The following is a 19536-nucleotide window of genomic DNA, read 5'->3' on the forward strand; positions in this document are numbered from 1 at the left end:
AAGGTTAGTCAATAGGTCTGACAGTTCTGTAGAACTGACAAGAGACAAAGTACCAGTCATGAAATGGGAATTAGAAGGCCATTTAGCAACCCAAAATGGCAACCCTAACAGCAACTGGAAGCTGGCAGGGAAAGAAAAGTCTAGAAGATGTTTCCCATTGATTTCACTGGAGAGTGAAAATAAGTCACAAGAGAATAGAAAGAAAGCCTGTCGCTAAGAAGGAACAAAGGTAAGTGAGAGACAAGTCGTTTTTCCCAGAAATGAGGCACAAAGTCTCCATTTTATGCTGTGTGTACTGACTGAATGGAAAGTCAACTGACTCTAAGTCATTTGATTTAGTGAGGTCAGAAACCTTGAGATTGCCTGGAATTCTTTGGCCAATATTTACTATGTGCCAGGATTTTGTTCTAAATGGTGATGACATGACACGATTTCAATCTTGTACGTGTCATCTCTGCTAATTGGTTTGTTTGGCTCAGTTGGCTAGGAAATTGATGAAGAAATCTGCACACTACTTTTTCATCTCCACTGGAAAAAGATCCAGTTTCCAGATGGATCTTTCTCCTACATCAGGGTGAGATATGCCCAGACCCAGCCTGTACCTCTGGTAGTTATCCTTCAAGAATCAGAATGTAGAAGCTCAGTGCACACAGGACCAGAAACTCCAAGAGTAAGTCTGGCCTAAGTTCCTCATGCAACTCAAAAGGCCATTTGAAAAACAGAATGTTCTCACCACACATACATAAAGAAGGCCTGCCTCCTCTGGAATGCTTCCTCAAATGCAAAGGACATGAACAGAATTGTATCTTAAATTGTACACATGTGTAAAGAACTTTACACAAAACAGCTTCTTTGTAGGACTATGTGCTAGCACAGTAAATGTGCAGAGTGCATAACAGGACTTCTATAGTACACAGAAATTCCAGTTCCATAGGTTAAGTGACTTACTCAAGCTCACCCAGATAGTAACTATAAGAATCAAAGCTCAAATGATGATTTTCTGATTGTAAACCAGAAATTCATTCAAGTATGCCATATTTCATATCTACCCAATATGTATAGTATTATAGGCTTACCTATTTATGTGTGTTAATATGCCTGATATGTCTATACAGCTACTTAACAACTGAGCAATTGTTTTTATTGCTAACTGGCAGGCACTATAACAATATATCAGAGTTTTATCTTATTTAATTCACAAAAACCCTATGATATATATACTATTATGGGTCAGGAAACTGAGGTTCACAAGGAGAAACATTTGGCTCAATACTTTCATGTGATAATCCATGTCTCTTCAGTAAAATATTGTCTCATTTCTCTGTTGTGTATATGCATTCACTTACACTCTCTCCTCTGTCTCTCTGTTTATGTGTGCACAACATTTTTACTATGTAAACTGCACTAAGCAATTTTACCCGTGTAGGATAGAAGAAATAAAGACAGGCCAAAAACGGCAAGCTAATCATAATTTCAAAACTTCACTTTTAAGGAAAATTGAAGCTTCAGGACGCAAACATTATCTAATCTTATTTTTTTTCTTATAAGAAATTAACTTTAACAACAAATTTCTAAGCATTTTACGGGGAAAAGTTTCTGCAAATGGGGTTCTAGGCCTATGATTTTAATGTAAAATTGGCTGCCTCCTAACCCTATCCTCAATAAAACCTACTAGTAAGTAGGCAACATATCTTGGATTCAAATATGTGTAAATGATTCGCAGCCTACTATAGCTCTCCTCATGGGTGACCTTGCAGACAATGGAAAACACAACCTAGAATCTTAAATGCACCTCAAGACCATGTAAATGTACCCAGATCTAAGCTATAATGTGCCTTTGTCTCTTGAAAGCCCCCACTGTAATCTCTCTGAGTGCATACATTTAAATTCTCCCTCATAAATCTCTTTACGCCCTTTATTGACATGTCTTGGAAATTATATTTCAGTGATGTAAGTCAGTGACCCTGTCCAATGTGCAAAATAAGTTGAGGATCCCCACCTCCATACTGAGGAACCTCATTGGCCCTTGTCCAGTGACAAGATGATCCAATAAAACAGTAAAGATGCCCCATGTAGTGTATAATCACACACAGGACAAGCAAGGGGAGCAGTGATCTCTCTGACCATTTGAGTTATTGAGCTGAAGTCATCCCTCCTTGTTTATACTTGGCAAGAAAAAGCCTTCTAAAGATACTTGGAAAGAAGACTTTGGAAGGCAGCAGACATTCTGCTGGCCCAATAAAAGGTAGTTCATTTCAAAGCCGTGGAAGGAGGGACACAAGCTAAGAGTGACAATGAAAGCTGCATATTTGGTTAGAGAGGAGGGATTTTTTTTTCAAAAAAGCATGAAAAGTGATGATAACAGAAGAACACTAATAATTTGAGTTTAGAACTTTACTGTATGTTGTGGAGAATAAAGTGGGAAACATTGTATGCTACCTTCCTGTTACTTTAAATAACACTGAGACTCTCCTGAAGGTTTATAATTATAAATCCAAAGGTTCATTATACCGCATTAGGGTGGATAATTACTAATTACTAACCTGATTTGGATCAAGGTGAATTCAGCTTCTTTTCATCGAAGTGTAATTATTCTTTATTCAAGTCCTTTCCAGATCTAGATTCTCTTTGATAGGAGCCGAAATAATGCATTCTTTCTAAAATAGTACATATATTTATTGAGTACCACACATCCTCATTTGTAAACTAAGTTTTTGCTTTCCTGGGGTCACTGGAGGATTGCAGTCCATAATTGAACAATGCCTTAATGAATGCAATTTGGTGGCTCCACTTGCTAATGTGACTGGTTCCTAGTGTTTATTTCATTTCAAAATTGGATGCGATCAGATATGGAAACATAATTACACTGTATAAAAATAAGCCCCAAGATTTCCAGATCTGACAGAAGAAAGCTTGTGGGCATGTAATTAAGAGAGAGAATAAAAGTTGACCTACTTTAACTGAGTTTCAAGGATCAACCTGTGTATCTGACTGTGGATCAATTCATCTCCTTGTCTATTCTTCTCTTAATAATCCTGACCTCATTTTCTATTGTTTGCACTAATGAATTAATTTGTAGTCTCATTCTGTTGATTTAGAAATCCAAATAAATGGAAGATCCGGAAGTGTCAATTAAGCAATCTGTGGAATTTCTATCACAAAGATTTCTTTGTTAGCCTCGTTTTGCATTCGGTATGTGAAATTAATTTGGGGGCAGAGGTAGCAGGAAAGAATGGTACCCATCACAAGGTCATGGTAAGAGATGACTCAACTTAGAAATTGTTAAGTACAACTAGAAGTCTTCTTTGTTTTAAAGAATTACCAATCTTAAAATAAACCTATAAGGTACAGTCAAAATTCTGGATGGCTCTCCACATCATAAAGAATAAAGATGAGATTCCTTATCTCAGCATACCAGGCCCCTGTTTACCTTCCAGGAAAGGAAGAATTTGGTGGAAACAATTTGTCTGTGAGGCCTATGGAATATCCAGATAGAGACGTTGAATAGGCTATTATGGTCTAAGGCTCAAGAGAGGTGTCTGGCCTAGAGCTCTATCTGAAGGCCATTTGCATAAAAGTAGAATTTTCTAATAGAACTTGCTGTGGTGATAAAAAAGTTCTATATTTGTTTTCACAGATAGAATAGCTACTGGCCACATGAGACTCGTGGGTACTTGAAATACAGCTAGTGTGACTGAATGAGTTTTTATGTTATATTAATTTAAATTTAAATATCCACACATCATTAGTAGCTATAATGGTGGTCAGCACACATACAGTGGAACATTTCAGATGATGGATGATGAGGTTACCCAGAAAGGTCTTCTAGAGTAGAAAGGGAGAGAAACCTCAAACAGAACTGTAAGGGAATAAATGACCATTTCAGAATAAGGCAGATAAACTGGAACTCACAGATGAATTTGATTTTGATTAGGAAGAGTTGATGTGGGAACCCAGGAGGTCAATAGACAATAAAGAATAAAAACACAAAATGAAGCCGTGAACCATGTTGAAAGGTCAGATAGCATGCAGACATTTATAGAGATCACATTTAATCTTGCTATGGTTGCAAAATAGGTACAAGATACACAGAAGACATAAAATACTTTGGAAATGACTGCTTTTTAAAGGTGTCTACGCTTTTCTGTCTAAAGAGTGAAAACTTCGATTGCAGCAAGTCTGCATATGTTATATTTTCAAACAGGTGTTTGAAAACAAGCAACTTAATTCAGTCAGTGCTCTGCTTGGTAACAGGATGCTAATGAGGGGTTTTCAAAGTAACCACTTGTTTGGTCAAATTTAACTATTTGGGGTCTTTTCACAGCTATTTATATGCTGTGTGGAGCTGGCTATAAACTTGTCTTGAGAATGGATGTGGAAACTGTATTCAGCAAAAAGCGCAGAGTAATAACACGGATATTTTCTTGACTGTCTATTGAAGTCACTAAGGCTTAGGCTGTGCATCTCTGAAAGGAGAGTCCTTTGAGATCAATGCTTATGTCTTTCAAACTTTGCCGGAACCTTCTTCAAGTTCTCCATCTGCCATTTCTTTCCTAGACTAGCTTGAACTCTTTACAATTCCACGTAAAATCCCCACGGTTCACTAACTTTTAAAGAGCAATATTTCTTCCCCAACTCATTTTGTGACAACTCACACAATGAAGTCACAAAACTGAAATATCTTGTCTTGGGCTTGAGAGCTTTCAGTTGAGAAGAAAATAAGCCATATAGAACTCTCCTCAATAGCATTCAGATTAGTTTATTGTGCAACAGTCATTCAGGGGAAAATACAAATGCAGACATGCTAATTCACTATCCAATCATTCTGAGTGATACATCCAGAAAACTGTTTAGTGGGCTTAGCTGAAAGATCTGTTTTCTTATTTCCCAAGTGTATGCACCTCAATGGCTTCCCCCTGCCACTCTTGGTCTTCCCCGTTGATTTACTCCAACTGCTGTCTGACCCTGATTAATTCAATCTAGTTTCTTGCAAACCCAAGCTTCACAAAGACACTAGGGTTTGACAATTTGGAGCTCTTCTTTCAGCAAAAGCATTACCGTGCCCTCTGCAGTACACAAACCCAGGGAGATGTGTGAATCCTTTTGCAAAACCAAACTTAGTAAACCATTATAGATTGTCAAAATGGGGCGGAGATCAACATCATCCACCAAGAGTGGAAAATTTATGAACCCTACTGAACAAGCTCGAAAGGAAGCCCGGAAGAGAGAATTGAAGAAGAACAAAAAACAGCGCATGATGGTTCGGGCTGCAGTGTTGAAGATGAAGGATCCCAAACAAATTATCCGGGACATGGAGAAATTGGATGAGATGGAGTTTAACCCTGTGCAGCAACCACAGTTAAATGAGAAAGTCCTGAAAGATAAACGTAAAAAGCTTCGTGAAACCTTTGAACGTATCCTACGACTTTATGAGAAAGAGAATCCAGATATTTACAAAGAATTGCGAAAGCTAGAAGTAGAATATGAGCAGAAAAGGGCTCAACTTAGCCAATATTTTGATGCTGTCAAGAATGCTCAGCACGTAGAAGTAGAGAGTATTCCTTTGCCGGATATGCCGCACGCTCCTTCCAACATCTTAATCCAGGACATTCCACTTCCTGGTGCCCAGCCGCCCTCCATCCTTAAGAAGACCTCAGCGTATGGACCTCCAACTCGAGCAGTTTCTATCCTTCCTCTTCTTGGACATGGTGTTCCACGCCTGCCCCCTGGCAGGAAACCTCCAGGTCCTCCACCTGGTCCACCACCTCCCCAAGTCTTGCAGATGTACGGCCGTAAAGTGGGCTTTGCTCTTGATCTTCCTCCTCGGAGGCGAGATGAAGACATGTTGTACAGTCCTGATCTTGCACAGCGTGGTCACGACGATGACGTTTCCAGCACCAGTGAAGATGATGGCTACCCTGAGGACATGGATCAGGACAAGCATGATGACAGTACTGAGGACAGTGACACAGACCGGTCAGATGGAGAGAGTGAGGGGGACGAGTTTGTGCACCGTGACGATAACGAGCGGGACAACCCCGAGGAAAAGAAGGCAGGTCTGAGTGTACGATTTGCAGATATGCCTGGAAAATCAAGGAAGAAAAAGAAGAACATGAAGGAGCTGACTCCTCTACAAGCCATGATGCTGCGAATGGCAGGTCAGGAAATCCCTGAAGAGGGACGGGAAGTAGAGGAATTTTCAGAGGACGACGATGATGATGACTCTGATGATTCTGAAGCAGAAAAGCAATCACAGAAACAGCATAAAGAAGATTCTCATTCTGATGGCACGTCTGCTGCTGCTTCACAGCAGCAGGCGCCCCCACAGTCCGTTCCTCCCTCTCAGATTCAGGCACCTCCGATGCCAGGACCACCACCTCTTGGACCACCACCTGCCCCACCTTTACGGCCTCCTGGACCGCCTACAGGTCTTCCTCCCGGACCACCTCCAGGGGCTCCTCCGTTCCTGAGACCACCTGGGATGCCAGGACTCCGAGGGCCTTTGCCACGCCTTTTGCCTCCAGGACCTCCACCAGGCCGACCCCCTGGGCCTCCCCCTGGGCCACCTCCAGGGCTGCCTCCTGGCCCTCCTCCTCGGGGACCCCCACCCAGGCTACCTCCCCCAGCACCTCCAGGCATCCCTCCGCCCCGTCCTGGCATGATGCGCCCACCTCTGGTGCCTCCTCTTGGACCTGCCCCACCTGGGCTTTTCCCACCAGCTCCCTTGCCCAACCCAGGGGTGTTGAGTGCCCCACCCAACTTGATTCAGCGACCCAAGGCAGATGACACGAGTGCAGCTACTATTGAGAAGAAAGCCACAGCAACCATCAGTGCCAAGCCACAGATCACTAATCCCAAGGCAGAGATTACTCGATTTGTGCCCACTGCGTTGAGGGTACGGCGGGAGAATAAAGGGGCCACTGCTGCTCCCCAAAGAAAGCCAGAGGATGATTCTGCTGTGCCTCTTGCCAAAGCAGCCCCCAAATCTGGTCCTTCTGTTCCTGTCTCAGTACAAACTAAAGATGATGTTTATGAAGCTTTCATGAAGGAGATGGAAGGGTTACTGTGACAGGTTCTGACGCCGAAACAGGCTTCTGTTCACAGCCGCACTTCATGGAGCAAGACACTCATTAAAGCTTAGGTGAAAGAAAAAAAAAAAAAAACCAAACTTCACAGGGAGCTGTTCTGGAGATTTCAGAGAAAAGCTAGTAAATGAGAAGATTTAAAGGGAAGATATTCACTCTAAAAGCATTAGAAAGTTTTACAAGCCAACAAGAAGTCATTATTGCTTTGGGAGTTCAGTTATAGATCTAATGCAAATAACAGTGTCTTAATAAAGGTCTCTCAGTGTTCCTCTTATGAAACTGTGTCTGAACTAATATTATCAAGCTCAAGTTAATTAGTTTAAATTTTCAAAAGTACATTTCAGGGCTAGTGACTTTGTTTTTTTTATCATTAAAATATTTCTTTTCATAGCTATCTGTTCTGATTGATAAGAAATTCAATCTCAACAGTGTTTTGAGAGTCTCTCTATCACCTCGGGATTATACAGGAGGCAGAGAAGCTACTTAATGCATCAAATGTAATGATGAGTCTCTATTCTTCCGTCCACTGTGGTCCTTCTCAGGATCAGCCTATCTCATGAGTGCTTGAGCGAGTGGCTCAAACATTAGTGGCTCTTCCCTTTATGTCCACTTTAAGCACAAAAATTTAACAGCGCTAGCAAGCTGCAGCTTTCAGTGCCCATCTGTACCATGTATCCATTGTCCCTTTGGAGACCTGACGTGCAAGCAGAGAACAAATAACTCCCACTTGAAGAATTTGCTAGCAAACCACAAACCCACAACCATTTGTGATCCCTAGAGAAATCCGCTGAGTGTCCCCAGTTACAGCATTGCTCACTTTTTGTCCACATACTCATTTCCTCTCTTCAAATCCAGCTGTATTACTTGAGAGTTCTACAACCAAAGCATGGAAACTCCTCTAGGAGCATAGAAGTTGGGGGGGGTAGATCAATCTGGGTTAGAAGCTGCGGGTAACGTCTTGAAGAGAACAAAACTGAAAGAAATAAAACAGAATAGAGGCAATAAAAACAAAACAATGAATGTGATGCAAGACTTAAAAACAAGACAAAAGGAAACCAACAATAGCTATCACGATGCCTCTGCTATCTTCAAAATAACTTCCTATACCATCAGGCACAATTAAAATCAAACAAAACAGCACGGAATAAAACCAATCAAAACAAAGCAATGAAAGTGATATAGGACTACATAACAAGACAAGAGGAATACAACAGTGGGTACCATAATGTATCTTGTTACCTTAAAACGTAGCTGCTTATACCATCAGACAGTAAAATCAAACAAAGCAAAATAGAATAAAATCAATCAAGAGAAAACAGTAAAGCAATATAGAACTTCCAAACAAGATAATAGGAAATCAATAATGGTTACTATGATATATTTTGTTATTTTTAAAATAACTGTCCATGCTATCAAATATGAAAATATCAAACAAAAAAAGCAATAAAGATAAACTTAACAGAACAATGAAAACAATACAGGGTTTCAAAACAGGATATAGATTAACAATGGCCACTACCTTCCCCCTCTAGACATCTCCTCCCCTTTCACCTTCACAACATCTATTGTGAATTTTGGGTTCCACTAACTCCTTTAGTTTTTTTTTATACTAGGGAGACAGCATGATGTTCATCCATGTGACTCTGAACAATTTCACCCATGAGCATGATCTCAAATTGCATCCATTTTCCTACAAGAGCCTCAAAGTTATCTGTCTTTATACCTGAGTGGCTTTCTATGGCATAAAAATGCCTTGTCTTTCTTATCCACTCTGCAGTTGATAGGAAAGCTACCCTTACTTTTTTTTTTTTCTCATCCCCTGCCATGTAGAGCATTGTTTTCTCTAATTTGCATTTTAGTCTATGGATTTCCTTTTGAGTTAAAAGTGTTTCTTGAAAAAAGTGAATTGATGAATCATGTCTTCTGATCCACTCCGCCTATGTTTTTTTTATTGGTGAATTCAACCCATCTACATTAATGGTTATGGTTAACATGCTCTGCCTTTTCTCTGCCATTCTGTTTTCCTGCTGTTGATTGCCTAATATTCCCCTCCACTCCACTGCCTGCCCTGCTCTGTGATCTCCCTCTGCTGCTGTTCCTAAAACCATGGTCTTTTTTACCTTTCTCTAGAATGTTCTTCAATATTCTTTGTAGGGTTAGTTTGGTGGTCATGAGTTACTTAAGTTGTTCTTTGTCATGGAAATATCATTATTTATCCATTAATTCTGAAAGATAGTTTTGCATAGTACATCAATCTGGGTTGGAAGTTGTCTTCTTTCAGGACGTGAAGTACCTTACTTCAAGTTCTTTTTGACTTGATGGTTTGTGTTGAGAAGTCTGTTGTGATTCTGATGGGTTTTCCTTTATAAGTGATCTGTTTCTTTCCTCTAACAGCTTTTAATATTCTGTTCTTGTGTTGAATTTCTGGAATCTTGATTTTTATATGTCTGGGTGTAGATTTATTTTGGTTATGGCTACTGGAGTGGTATATCACCTTCTTTTCCCGTGTTCAGGAAGTTTTCTGCTATGTCTTCTGTAAGTGGAATTTTAATATCATTTGTGTTGACCCTGCTTTTTCACTGATCCCTATTATTCTTAAATTATATTACTTTGCATTGTCTTGTAGCCTTTGAATTGTTATTTCCTGGTTCCTTCTTATGTTTAAGAGATCTCTCTTTCACAGTCACAAGCTGCATACCTGTCTTCAATGTCTGAAAGTCTACCTTCAGTTTCTTTTGAGTAGTTTTGCTAGTTTTCAAAGGAGTACATCATTTCCTGGATACCTCGAATCTGTTTCATGAATTCTCAATCTGTCTTATATTGTTTATTAATGGTTTTCCTCATTTTCCTATGCTCTCTTTTTTTAAATCTATGCCTTCTTTAGAGGCACTTAGCAATTCTTTTATTACATTTTTCATTTCTTCTTTTACCTGAGATAGTATTTCTGTTCTAATTTCTTTTATAGCCTTATGAATCTGTCACTCTACTTCACTTGCCAGCATTTCAGAAACTTCAGATGTGTGACTCCCTATCTCTGCCGTGTTTTCATCTCCTGGAGTTGCTCTTCTTGGGTTAGACACCAGAGATCCCTTTTGCTTCTTCATCCTGACATTTTCTTGGATTCTTCCAAACATGTGGGTAGTGGGTCCCCAGGCACTTTCTGTGTTGGCTACAGTTGACTGTTTGGTTCACTTGGGTTCTCCTGGCCAGTGCTGGCTACAGGTATCCAATGGTGGCCACTGGGTGCACTGGTACAGGATCAGCTCTTGTTTTACCCAGTGCATGCTGCTTACCTGTGGTCAGTGTCTTCCAGGAACTGCTGGAGTGTATGAGGGGGCAGGGTTGGCTGCTGCCTCCTTGCTGAGCAGTGTCTCCATGCTGCTTTTCCTAACAGATACTTTGGAATACTTATTTTGGCATCTTGAAAAGAGAACAATATCAATCTACATACTCATATAAGTAGATGTATGATATAATTTATAGTCAGAACTGTATCATAAAGGATATATTTTAAAAATTAATAGAATTTGCACATTAATATAATTAAAATGTGCATCAAATATTATGGAAAATTGAACGTATTTCCAAATACAAATTGTTATTGTTTACAGTTTTAAACATACCATAGTGTCAGTGGAACACTAGAATCTAGTGCAGAAAATGTCATTATTTTTCTTCTATGCGATGGTAATATAGTGCATCCAGGTTGTCAGGCCACTCTTCAGTGGATGCCTATAGCTCTGCCTAATTGTTGTGACAACCAGAAAGATATTTAACACTCCTCCAAAGTACTTTCTGTGGTTGAGGTGTTCTATTCCACCTCAGAACTGTTGGCTTACATCTCAGAATGTAAGGCTTGGATGTGAAGGCCAATATTATCTACTAATATTTAAAATGTCCTATAACAACTAAACTATATGTCCATCAACAAATGACATATAACGTAAATGTGGTATTTATACACGACCAAGTACTACTCTGCCATAAGGAAGGAGAAATTTGATCATTTGTATGAAAGTAAATACACCTTGAGATTATAAAGTTAAGTGAAATAAATCAGATGCAAAAACTTCACTAACATATTGTTTATTTTATTTGACAAATCCTAAAAATAAATAACTTAATAACCAAAATTTAACAATAGATACTAGGAAACAGAAAGATAAGTCATTTGTAAATGTGAAGGGGACCAAGAGGTCAAGGCAGGGGGAAGTAAAAATAATTCAGATGTGTTGTGTACGTGCACCGACTCCCCACAGGACTGTATTCATAATGTATTCCAAACATGTACTAATAAAATTTTTAAAGTTAAAAGTAGAAGACAAAATTATGTTTTCAGTTCATTCTGTGTGATCTTATTTCAGAAACTATAGAAATAAAAAATATTATGGAAGCACCCAGTCTTTTTATGTCAAGTTAAGCATATCCAGAAAATATTGAGCGTTTTTGTTTTTCCATCCCAGTTTATCTACCATTCCCACAGTGACACCAGGTACTCTTGAAACTATGCTGTCACTACAAGCACTGACTCAGCTTTGTCCTTCTGGAACATTGTATCTAACCCTCCTGGCTCAATTCACGCGTGCTCAAAGTGAGCATCAGTCTCGCCCCACTCTTGTGATGTTCAGCCCAGTGACGTTTCTACTTTCTACCTATGGATAAGCTCTTGAATTTCTTCATTGTCCTTGTTCTCCAGCTTAGATTTCACATTCTATCACATCAGTAATACTATTGTCATTACGCTAATCTCATAAACTCATCTATCTTCCATTGCGAATGAAATGCAAACCTAAAAAAACCCAACAAATGATAAATTCTCATACCCACTTTTTCTCTCCCTGACATGAAGAATCCTGGAACTATAGGAGAAAATCCCAAAATAGTGCAAGTTTATATTACTATAAATTCATGGTCACAAACCTTTAATGGGTCAATCCTCTATGCTGCCAAGCATTCATATTTCATTTTTCCTCTCAAGTGACTCTTCTGTTTTATCTAAGGGCTATTTTCAAGCATGATCAGTCTTTTCCAAAGCTCACCTTTGCTTATCTCTATTTTTTAAAAAAATCCTCTTACTTCAGAAAAGAAATAGATGCCATCAGACAAAAGTCCTCAGTTTCCTTCTACACAGTGTTACAAATCTGCTGATATCTGTGCCAGTCTTCTCCTTCTTCCAACAGAGACGTCCATCTTCTTTAATTAAAAATAACCCATACAAAGTCTCTCCCAGAATTTGTTTCCTTTGCTCTCCGTACTTGCTCATGTATATTAATTGTTTAGCTTATCTCCGCCTGTCTCTGATTCTTAATACTCCACTCAAGTCCTTTTTGTCTATGTCACCAAGGCTCAACCATTAAATTATGGCTGCAGCACTTAATTTAGATGGATGAGTTTATTTACCCCTAAATTGCAACTTTTTCACTGACAATATGAAAATAGTAGTATCTAATTTACAAATTTTTATGGGATGTTTAAGGACAGGGCACCGATGCAATTGTCTAAATTTCCTGAGACAGTATATACTTCCAAAATGTTAATACAGTAGTAGTACCAAAAGCAATACTATTAATAAATGCAATAAGAAACGCACAGTTTACTTTTCTGTGATGCCTCCACATTTTTGATTCAGTTAACCATGCAAAATACTGACTTCCTTCCCATTGTACTGATTTATGGGAATGACTTTTATAAAGCTGCTATAGTTTCCTGTTACCCTAAATGACATGTATTTACCTTGCCAAATATATCTTTCTTCCCCTTTGTTCTCAGAGCCCTGTGGCAACATAGAAACTGTATTAAAATCTTCTTGAAGAAGTTTTTATTTCTTATTTGAGTTTTGCCTGCAATGAGGTGTTGAGCAGAGCCATGTTATTTTTTGTTTGACTGTGCCGTGCTTTACATTTTCAACTCACCCTGAGCAACTCAGAGATTTAAGAGTTTAATTATTTGGCACAAAATACATGTGAATTTTACATGATACATTACAAAATTCTGAAACTGAGAAGCCATGACTCATTCACCTCTACATACCATGGCATGGGATAGGAGGCTGAACATGCATGGAGCCTCAATAAATATGCTTCAACTCAAACTAAAACTGGAGAGAACAGGCTGAAAATGCAACTTGATGCTCTGTAAAGTCCATCTTCCTGAGTAAAATTTAAACTGATTTTTACAAGGACTTTCACTTGCTGACTAAGCATCCAATTTGCTAAACTGCAGCCTTTCCTTTTCTTTGTAGCTAACATTGCAAGCATTTTCATCAGTCCTCTTTATAGAGAATCTCACCCTGAGATAATTAGTGTACACATCAGTCTTGTTTGGATGTTGCCATCCCTCATTGGCAATTTTCATTTTAGGGCATCAGCAAAAGGCTTCAGATGCCATGGAAAATTAAATGCATGTAGGTTAAAACTTCTGAGGTAGATCAAGAACAGAAAGTGTAGTAAGGGGACAATTTTTCCACTGAATAAGACTAAAGTTCTGCTGAAGCTAGCACGGTGCACACACTCTGAGATACTTGTATATAAGCCATTTTTCTCTACAGATGATGTATGTGCTGGAACCAGCTGGTTGAACCAACATAGACAGGTTTTATATCTTTATCTCAGCCTTGAGGTATGAGAGTAGTAGGTCACTGTGTGTGTCTGTGTGTATGTATATGTGTGTACATGTAAATACAGGCATATACAGAAAATAATTTTCCAAATGATTTTTTTTGGCACCAGGGATTGAACTCAAGACCCCTTACTTGCCAGGCAGACACTTATACCCCTGAGCTAAATCCCAGCCCCCTCAAATGAAATATTGAGTGAAACTCCTATAATATAAACCAGATTTTAAAAAGGGATCTGGCCTTGATGAAACAAGAATCTTAGAGTCCTTTTTTCTCCACCCCAAAATGGTCACTAAGGCAGCTTCACAGAGGACGTTGTAGGCATGGTCAAAACTTGAAGTTTTCACTGGATTCATACAGTGGAAGATGGGAAATCAGAATATAATAATGCAATTGGCTCCATCTACTTGTACCATTGTCTCATATCATGAACCGAATTGCAAATAAAGAACACGAGGTTTGGGATACAGGTAGAGGAACAGAATACACCTGCCTAAGAGACACCAAATTAGGGAAAGAGAGCAAAAAGAAAAAGAAAAAAAAAACAAGTTGAATCATGAATGCTAAAGCAAGTTCTGAGTTTTCTTTCCCTTAAAAGATTGTAGCCAACAAGAGAATTCTGCTGAGAGACCAAAGAAAATGAATATTTACAAGTGTTTTGGGATTTAGTGACATAGAATCCCTTAATAATTTTTATGAAAGCTAGCTTGTGGCATGCTGGGATGCAAGCTGTGTGATTTGAGCTAAAGAGGGAATCAGAGGGTGGAAATTGGAGACATGAGAATAAGCTGCATATCTAGATATATCAACTGTGTGGAAGAGGAGAGGACAGTAAATAGGTGTAGAGTTTTCTTTCAGTGAAAGAGAACTAAGCATTTATGAAAGTTGATACAAATCAAGTCATCTATTGAGAGTTCAACCTCAAAAATAATAAAAGCAGCTAACAATATACAGACCCTGCAAAGTGGAAAGTGATGACATCTGAAACCCAAACTGTCTGATCTCATGATGAAGGAAGAGCAAACTTCATGTTATGCCAAGCATGACAAAGTGAAGTGGGTGTAGTTCGGGTTTGGACAGACTTGTGTGTATGATACTTCCCTACTGCAGCTTCCTGTTCCCTAGTAAGACAGGGAAAAAGGTCATCTATGAAAACTGACTTGGAGAGGGGCTTAGATTTGATGAAAATTTTTGAAATGGCCTTTGTGAAGAGAGGGAAAGCCGTCATGCTACAGAAATACGATAGGTTGTCAGGAAGAATTGAGAATTCACTTGAAGTTTATAATCATGAATTCACAGAAGAAATCACAGGTTTTGCAGACTTCAACTTCCTATTAGCACAATTGGAGAAGGCAGACAGTTGGATTGATGTGCAGTTGTATTTTCTAGGTTTGTTCCATGAAAAGACAAATAGTGAAAGCATTCAGGGTATTGACAAACATGTTGCAATGATTGAGTATAGAAGTAATCCAGTTTAAAGGGGAAGTGAAGAAGTGGGAGGCTTGATGGATTGGATGAAAAAGAAAAGGTAAGTGGTCTGGAGGTCCTGATGAGAAAAAATAATTGTGATAGTATTTGAACTATAAACCTGGAAAACGTGGTTGTAATAGAATGAGTTACTGGATCAAAAATTGAGAGGTGGAAGAGTTTTGAATAACAGCAAGATCCAGCTCTAAGGAAGGCCAACTGAGGAGTGGAAAATAAGGTAGTTGGAACTAAGGGGTCTGAATATGTGGATGGGGCATCTGTGCGGGCATTGTCATTGATAGCAGGAATTAGAATGTAAAGGAAACCTGTGAATAAAGTGCCACAGTCCTAGATGAATGAGTAGGGTTGTTGATAGCTATGTAGAGACCTGGATGACAGGTCTTTCACAACAGCAAAAAGATTTAATGACAGCACAGAGGAGTACTATTCTCAGACCATGGGAATCAATAGTGACACTATCACTACTGCCAGGTCTACCACTTGAGAAGTGTATGGCAAAAGTAACTGATACTCAGGTGGCAGTATAATTTGTTTATGCCTTCTTCCCATGTTAGGATTTCCTTAGGAAATAATGTATTCGCAGTGACAGGGGAGCATGTTTCTTTATTCAGGTTTTAAACAGATTTAAAGATTCCAAGATTGTAATAGAGTACAAAATGGGCCAGAAAAATTGTTTGATCCATATGGATTTGAAGTCTTTATAATCTGAACCCAGGAGCACACTTAATTCCTTTTCCTCTGCCTCTTCATTCAAAGAGACTCCAAGGAAAGCAGTGCCCTTAGGACCACCAAATTTCAATTGATAGGAGATAGAGGCGATGCTCAGGTCAGGATGAAGTTGAAACCAGTTTATTTTGGAAATGAAAAAAATGTGGACATTTTCTTTCATATTAGTAAACCTCCACATCCACTAACGCATCAACTCCTTTCATACTTATCTCCTAAATACCTCTTTCAAGGGTACACTTCTGAACAATCTCACTATTCCCACATTGCTTCAAGCCACCATTCTCTCTCACCTGGTCAGTTGCAATAACCTCACTAGGTTTTGCTTTCATTGAATTTCGCCTTCAATCCACTTTCCACTTTGCAGGTGGCTCAGTCTTTCTGATATAAAAGTTAGCCAGTGTTGTTTTTCTCTCTCCTAAAAGATTAAGAAAGGTAACTCCCATAATCCTTCCATGGACATGTGACCGAACCGCAAGACACATGACCTGACTGTAAAACACCACTTGTCCAAACATGATAATTTTCTCATACAGGTGCTGGCATTGCTTGGTGTGCTTCTCTGCATCCTGAGCCTCAGTGCCTGGCTTCTTTCTGTCCTCCTTAGAGATTCAGACTTGAGTAGTTGCTTCTTCAGAAACTACACACTGGCAACCCCATCTTAAAGGCCACCTTAGAAGTTCTCATCCTGTAATAGGCAGAATCATGGGATGCCCTCCACTATAGAACATATCAAACTACATGATAATCACCTGTTACGTTATCTAGCCCTCCAACAAGAATGGTGCTTTATAAGTAGCAGACACACAACAGTTAATTTTAGAGAAATGGGCTTGGGGAGAAGAGTAATGGTTTTGGACTGTGGTTGATATTAACTGTGTTCTTTCCCCAGGCGACATAGGGCAATGTGGCTTTTCTAATAAAGAATTAGCCAATTATTGTATCACCCTCAAAAGTTATTAAATAGTTTTTCTCCCCCTTCTCTCCTTTGATTCACTTTGTACAAATTATAGCCACTGAGCACATAGTCTTTTCTGCGTGTCTAATAGCTATTAGAAAAATGTAATTTTTGCGAGATGATACAAAGGCTTGTCAAAGTTACCTGCTATAGTAGTATAATGTCAACATTTACCATATTAAAAGTGCTCTGAGGAACGCATATACTTTTTCTGGGAAAAGTTTAGGTAGGAATGCCATCCGCATATTTCAAAATCCAACTTACTCAATTTTTAAAACTTTTTAATGTGTAATACATGTAAACACAAAGAAAAGTTGCAAAAAGAGTATAGAAATCCTTTGCATCCCTCACCCTGCTTCCCCTAGTGTTAGCCTGGTATAATGTGTAGCTGTGGTAGAATTACCAAAACCAGTAAGTGCCCATTATTTGATTTTGAAATTATATTGTGAATTAGCTATCTCACCTTCTGAAGCTTCACTGAATTTTTATTTGTGGGAGAGTGCAGTTTTGAAACTCTAACCAGAAAAAGAGGAAATGGAAACCAGTGATCTTACTGGGGAGTTCTTTTTTCCTTTTAACATAAAACTGCAATACACTTGCTTGCAAGAGGAACAAGATGTCACTTTCTGAAAAGAAACTCTCATTTGAAAACAATTAGGCTGGAAGAATGCTGGACAGGGATACAAAAGGCTTGGAATCCAGGCCCCATTCCACCATCAAGCAATTCTGTGAATTTAGATAAATCTCAGCTCTTCCAGAGGCCTCCCTGAGCTTTACTGACTTAGATTCTTTCAAAGTCCAAAATTCCGTGACAGAGTGTGATGTTTTTAAAGTACAGGCATTAAAGTCCATACCACACTAACATTTAAGAAGCCCTAAACTTGACTGCATTGAGCAATAAAGTGACTTTATTTATGTATCTAATTGGGACAGAATGTCCAAGAAGAATAATCATATTTATTTTATGCCAATGAAACACCATGCTCCATGGTTCTCTGTTATCTTTCCTCAATATTGACTTCTGCTTTGATCTTTGGCTGGTACAACAAAGAACCCAAATATCCATTGAGAATTCAGATGAAAGAATATATAGAGCTTGACTTGGAAAGGAAGAATCAGTGAAGAAACAATCTCTAATGTTTGCAGTAAAGGCAAAGTGAGTTTAAAAATGCATCAAGTATAAGAATTCATAAGCATAGTCACTGCTTCAGCCCACCTACTTCCATCCTCTACAGTGAACCTAATGTATAAATGCTATTGAAAGACCTCCCTACCTGAAGAGGAGTAGAGACCTGGAGGTTTGTACAAGAGGGCAGGAGAATAGATGGTATTAGTTACTAATGCAGTACCTAGATCAGATTACAGAGAAGCTCCATACCCAATTCAGTAGCACCTAGACAAAGAAAAATAAATCAGGCAAAGGATTAGCACACAATGACAGCAGTCCATCCTAACAGTTGTCTTCTGTAACCTGTTGTCAGATCTCAACTCCAAATATTTGCATAACAGCAGCACCATGCTGGTTTCCAAAAACTGTTGTAACAAAGTAACCCTAACTAGGTGGCACAGAACAATAAAGTCATTATTTCAGAATTGGAGGCTAAAAATCTAGAAGCATGACCTGAAGCCTCTGCAATAAAATCTGTTCATGTTTTTCTTTTAGCTTCTGGTGCTACCTGTAATCCTTTGCACTATTTGCCTGGTAGATACATGGCTCCAATCTCTGCCTCTGACAATGCATGATGTCCACCTAAGTATCTGTTCTCTTCTTATAACAGCTATCAATCATACTATATTGTGACCCATTCTAATTTTGTGCATTACAATTAGATTACATTACTCAGCTCGAGTGCATCATAAAGGCTCCGTTTGAAAAAAAGGTCACACTCATAGATATGGGAGCTAGGACTTCCACATCTCTTTGTAAGGGGCAAACATCAACCTAAACAAGATGTTTCCCAATTTTGGAGAATTAGAACACTTTATCAATAGCCTTCCAAGGTGATAGTGATCGCTATATAAAAACAGTCATAACCCTAGTGTTTGCGGGCTGAGAGAAAGTTTCACTGATCTCTAAATACTTCCTGTTAGCAAGGTTTTCAAGTGCATTTGTATTTTGTTACTTTGATTAATAATAGCACCCATACGCATTTGGAGGCTAGTCATATACAAAGATGTTAGTCAGCCAAGGGACAACCGCATGATAGATTGAAACACAAATGACTTTGTGTTTCACCTCCATTCCAAAGGTACTATGTGACCACAGGCAAGTTCCTTAATCACTTCTTTTTTTCTTAGTATAAATGGCAATATTATTTTTCTATTATTATTAAGTTTATTGTACAATTTAGATGCACATAATGATCACATTCATCACAGGGAATTTGCACCTGAACATGATATATCTTAGCTCCTTTTTTATCCCATTTCCCTCCTCTCCCTTCACCCCCTCTTCCCCTCCTTATTTACAAAACTTTGTTTCTATGTCATCATTTTTTTCTGATTTTTTTCTTTTCCATTCCTTCCCTCCCCGCAGTTTCCCTTTACTTTTCAATAATTTCTTCCTATTTCACAGTTACCTGTTAAACATTTTGGATTTCATTTATACTTTCAGTTTCTCATGCCGGAGACACAATGCAATATTTGCACAAGTATATCTGATT

At 38.8% G+C, this 19536-nt stretch overlaps 1 protein-coding gene across 1 annotated transcript; it reads left to right on the top strand.

Moving 5' to 3' along the window:
- Nucleotides 1-5121: 5121 nt before the first annotated feature.
- Nucleotides 5122-7143, top strand: LOC100713897 (WW domain-binding protein 11-like). Its single transcript, XM_063246485.1, has one exon. It carries the CDS (start codon nucleotides 5144-5146, stop codon nucleotides 7067-7069), a length of 1926 nt encoding a protein of 641 aa, XP_063102555.1. The 5' UTR covers nucleotides 5122-5143; the 3' UTR covers nucleotides 7070-7143.
- Nucleotides 7144-19536: the final 12393 nt, after the last annotated feature.

The sequence above is a fragment of the Cavia porcellus genome, unplaced genomic scaffold, assembly GCF_034190915.1.
Source record: "Cavia porcellus strain 051 isolate PalLab524CR breed Dunkin Hartley unplaced genomic scaffold, mCavPor4.1 scaffold_3, whole genome shotgun sequence".
Classification (NCBI taxonomy): domain Eukaryota; kingdom Metazoa; phylum Chordata; class Mammalia; order Rodentia; family Caviidae; genus Cavia; species Cavia porcellus.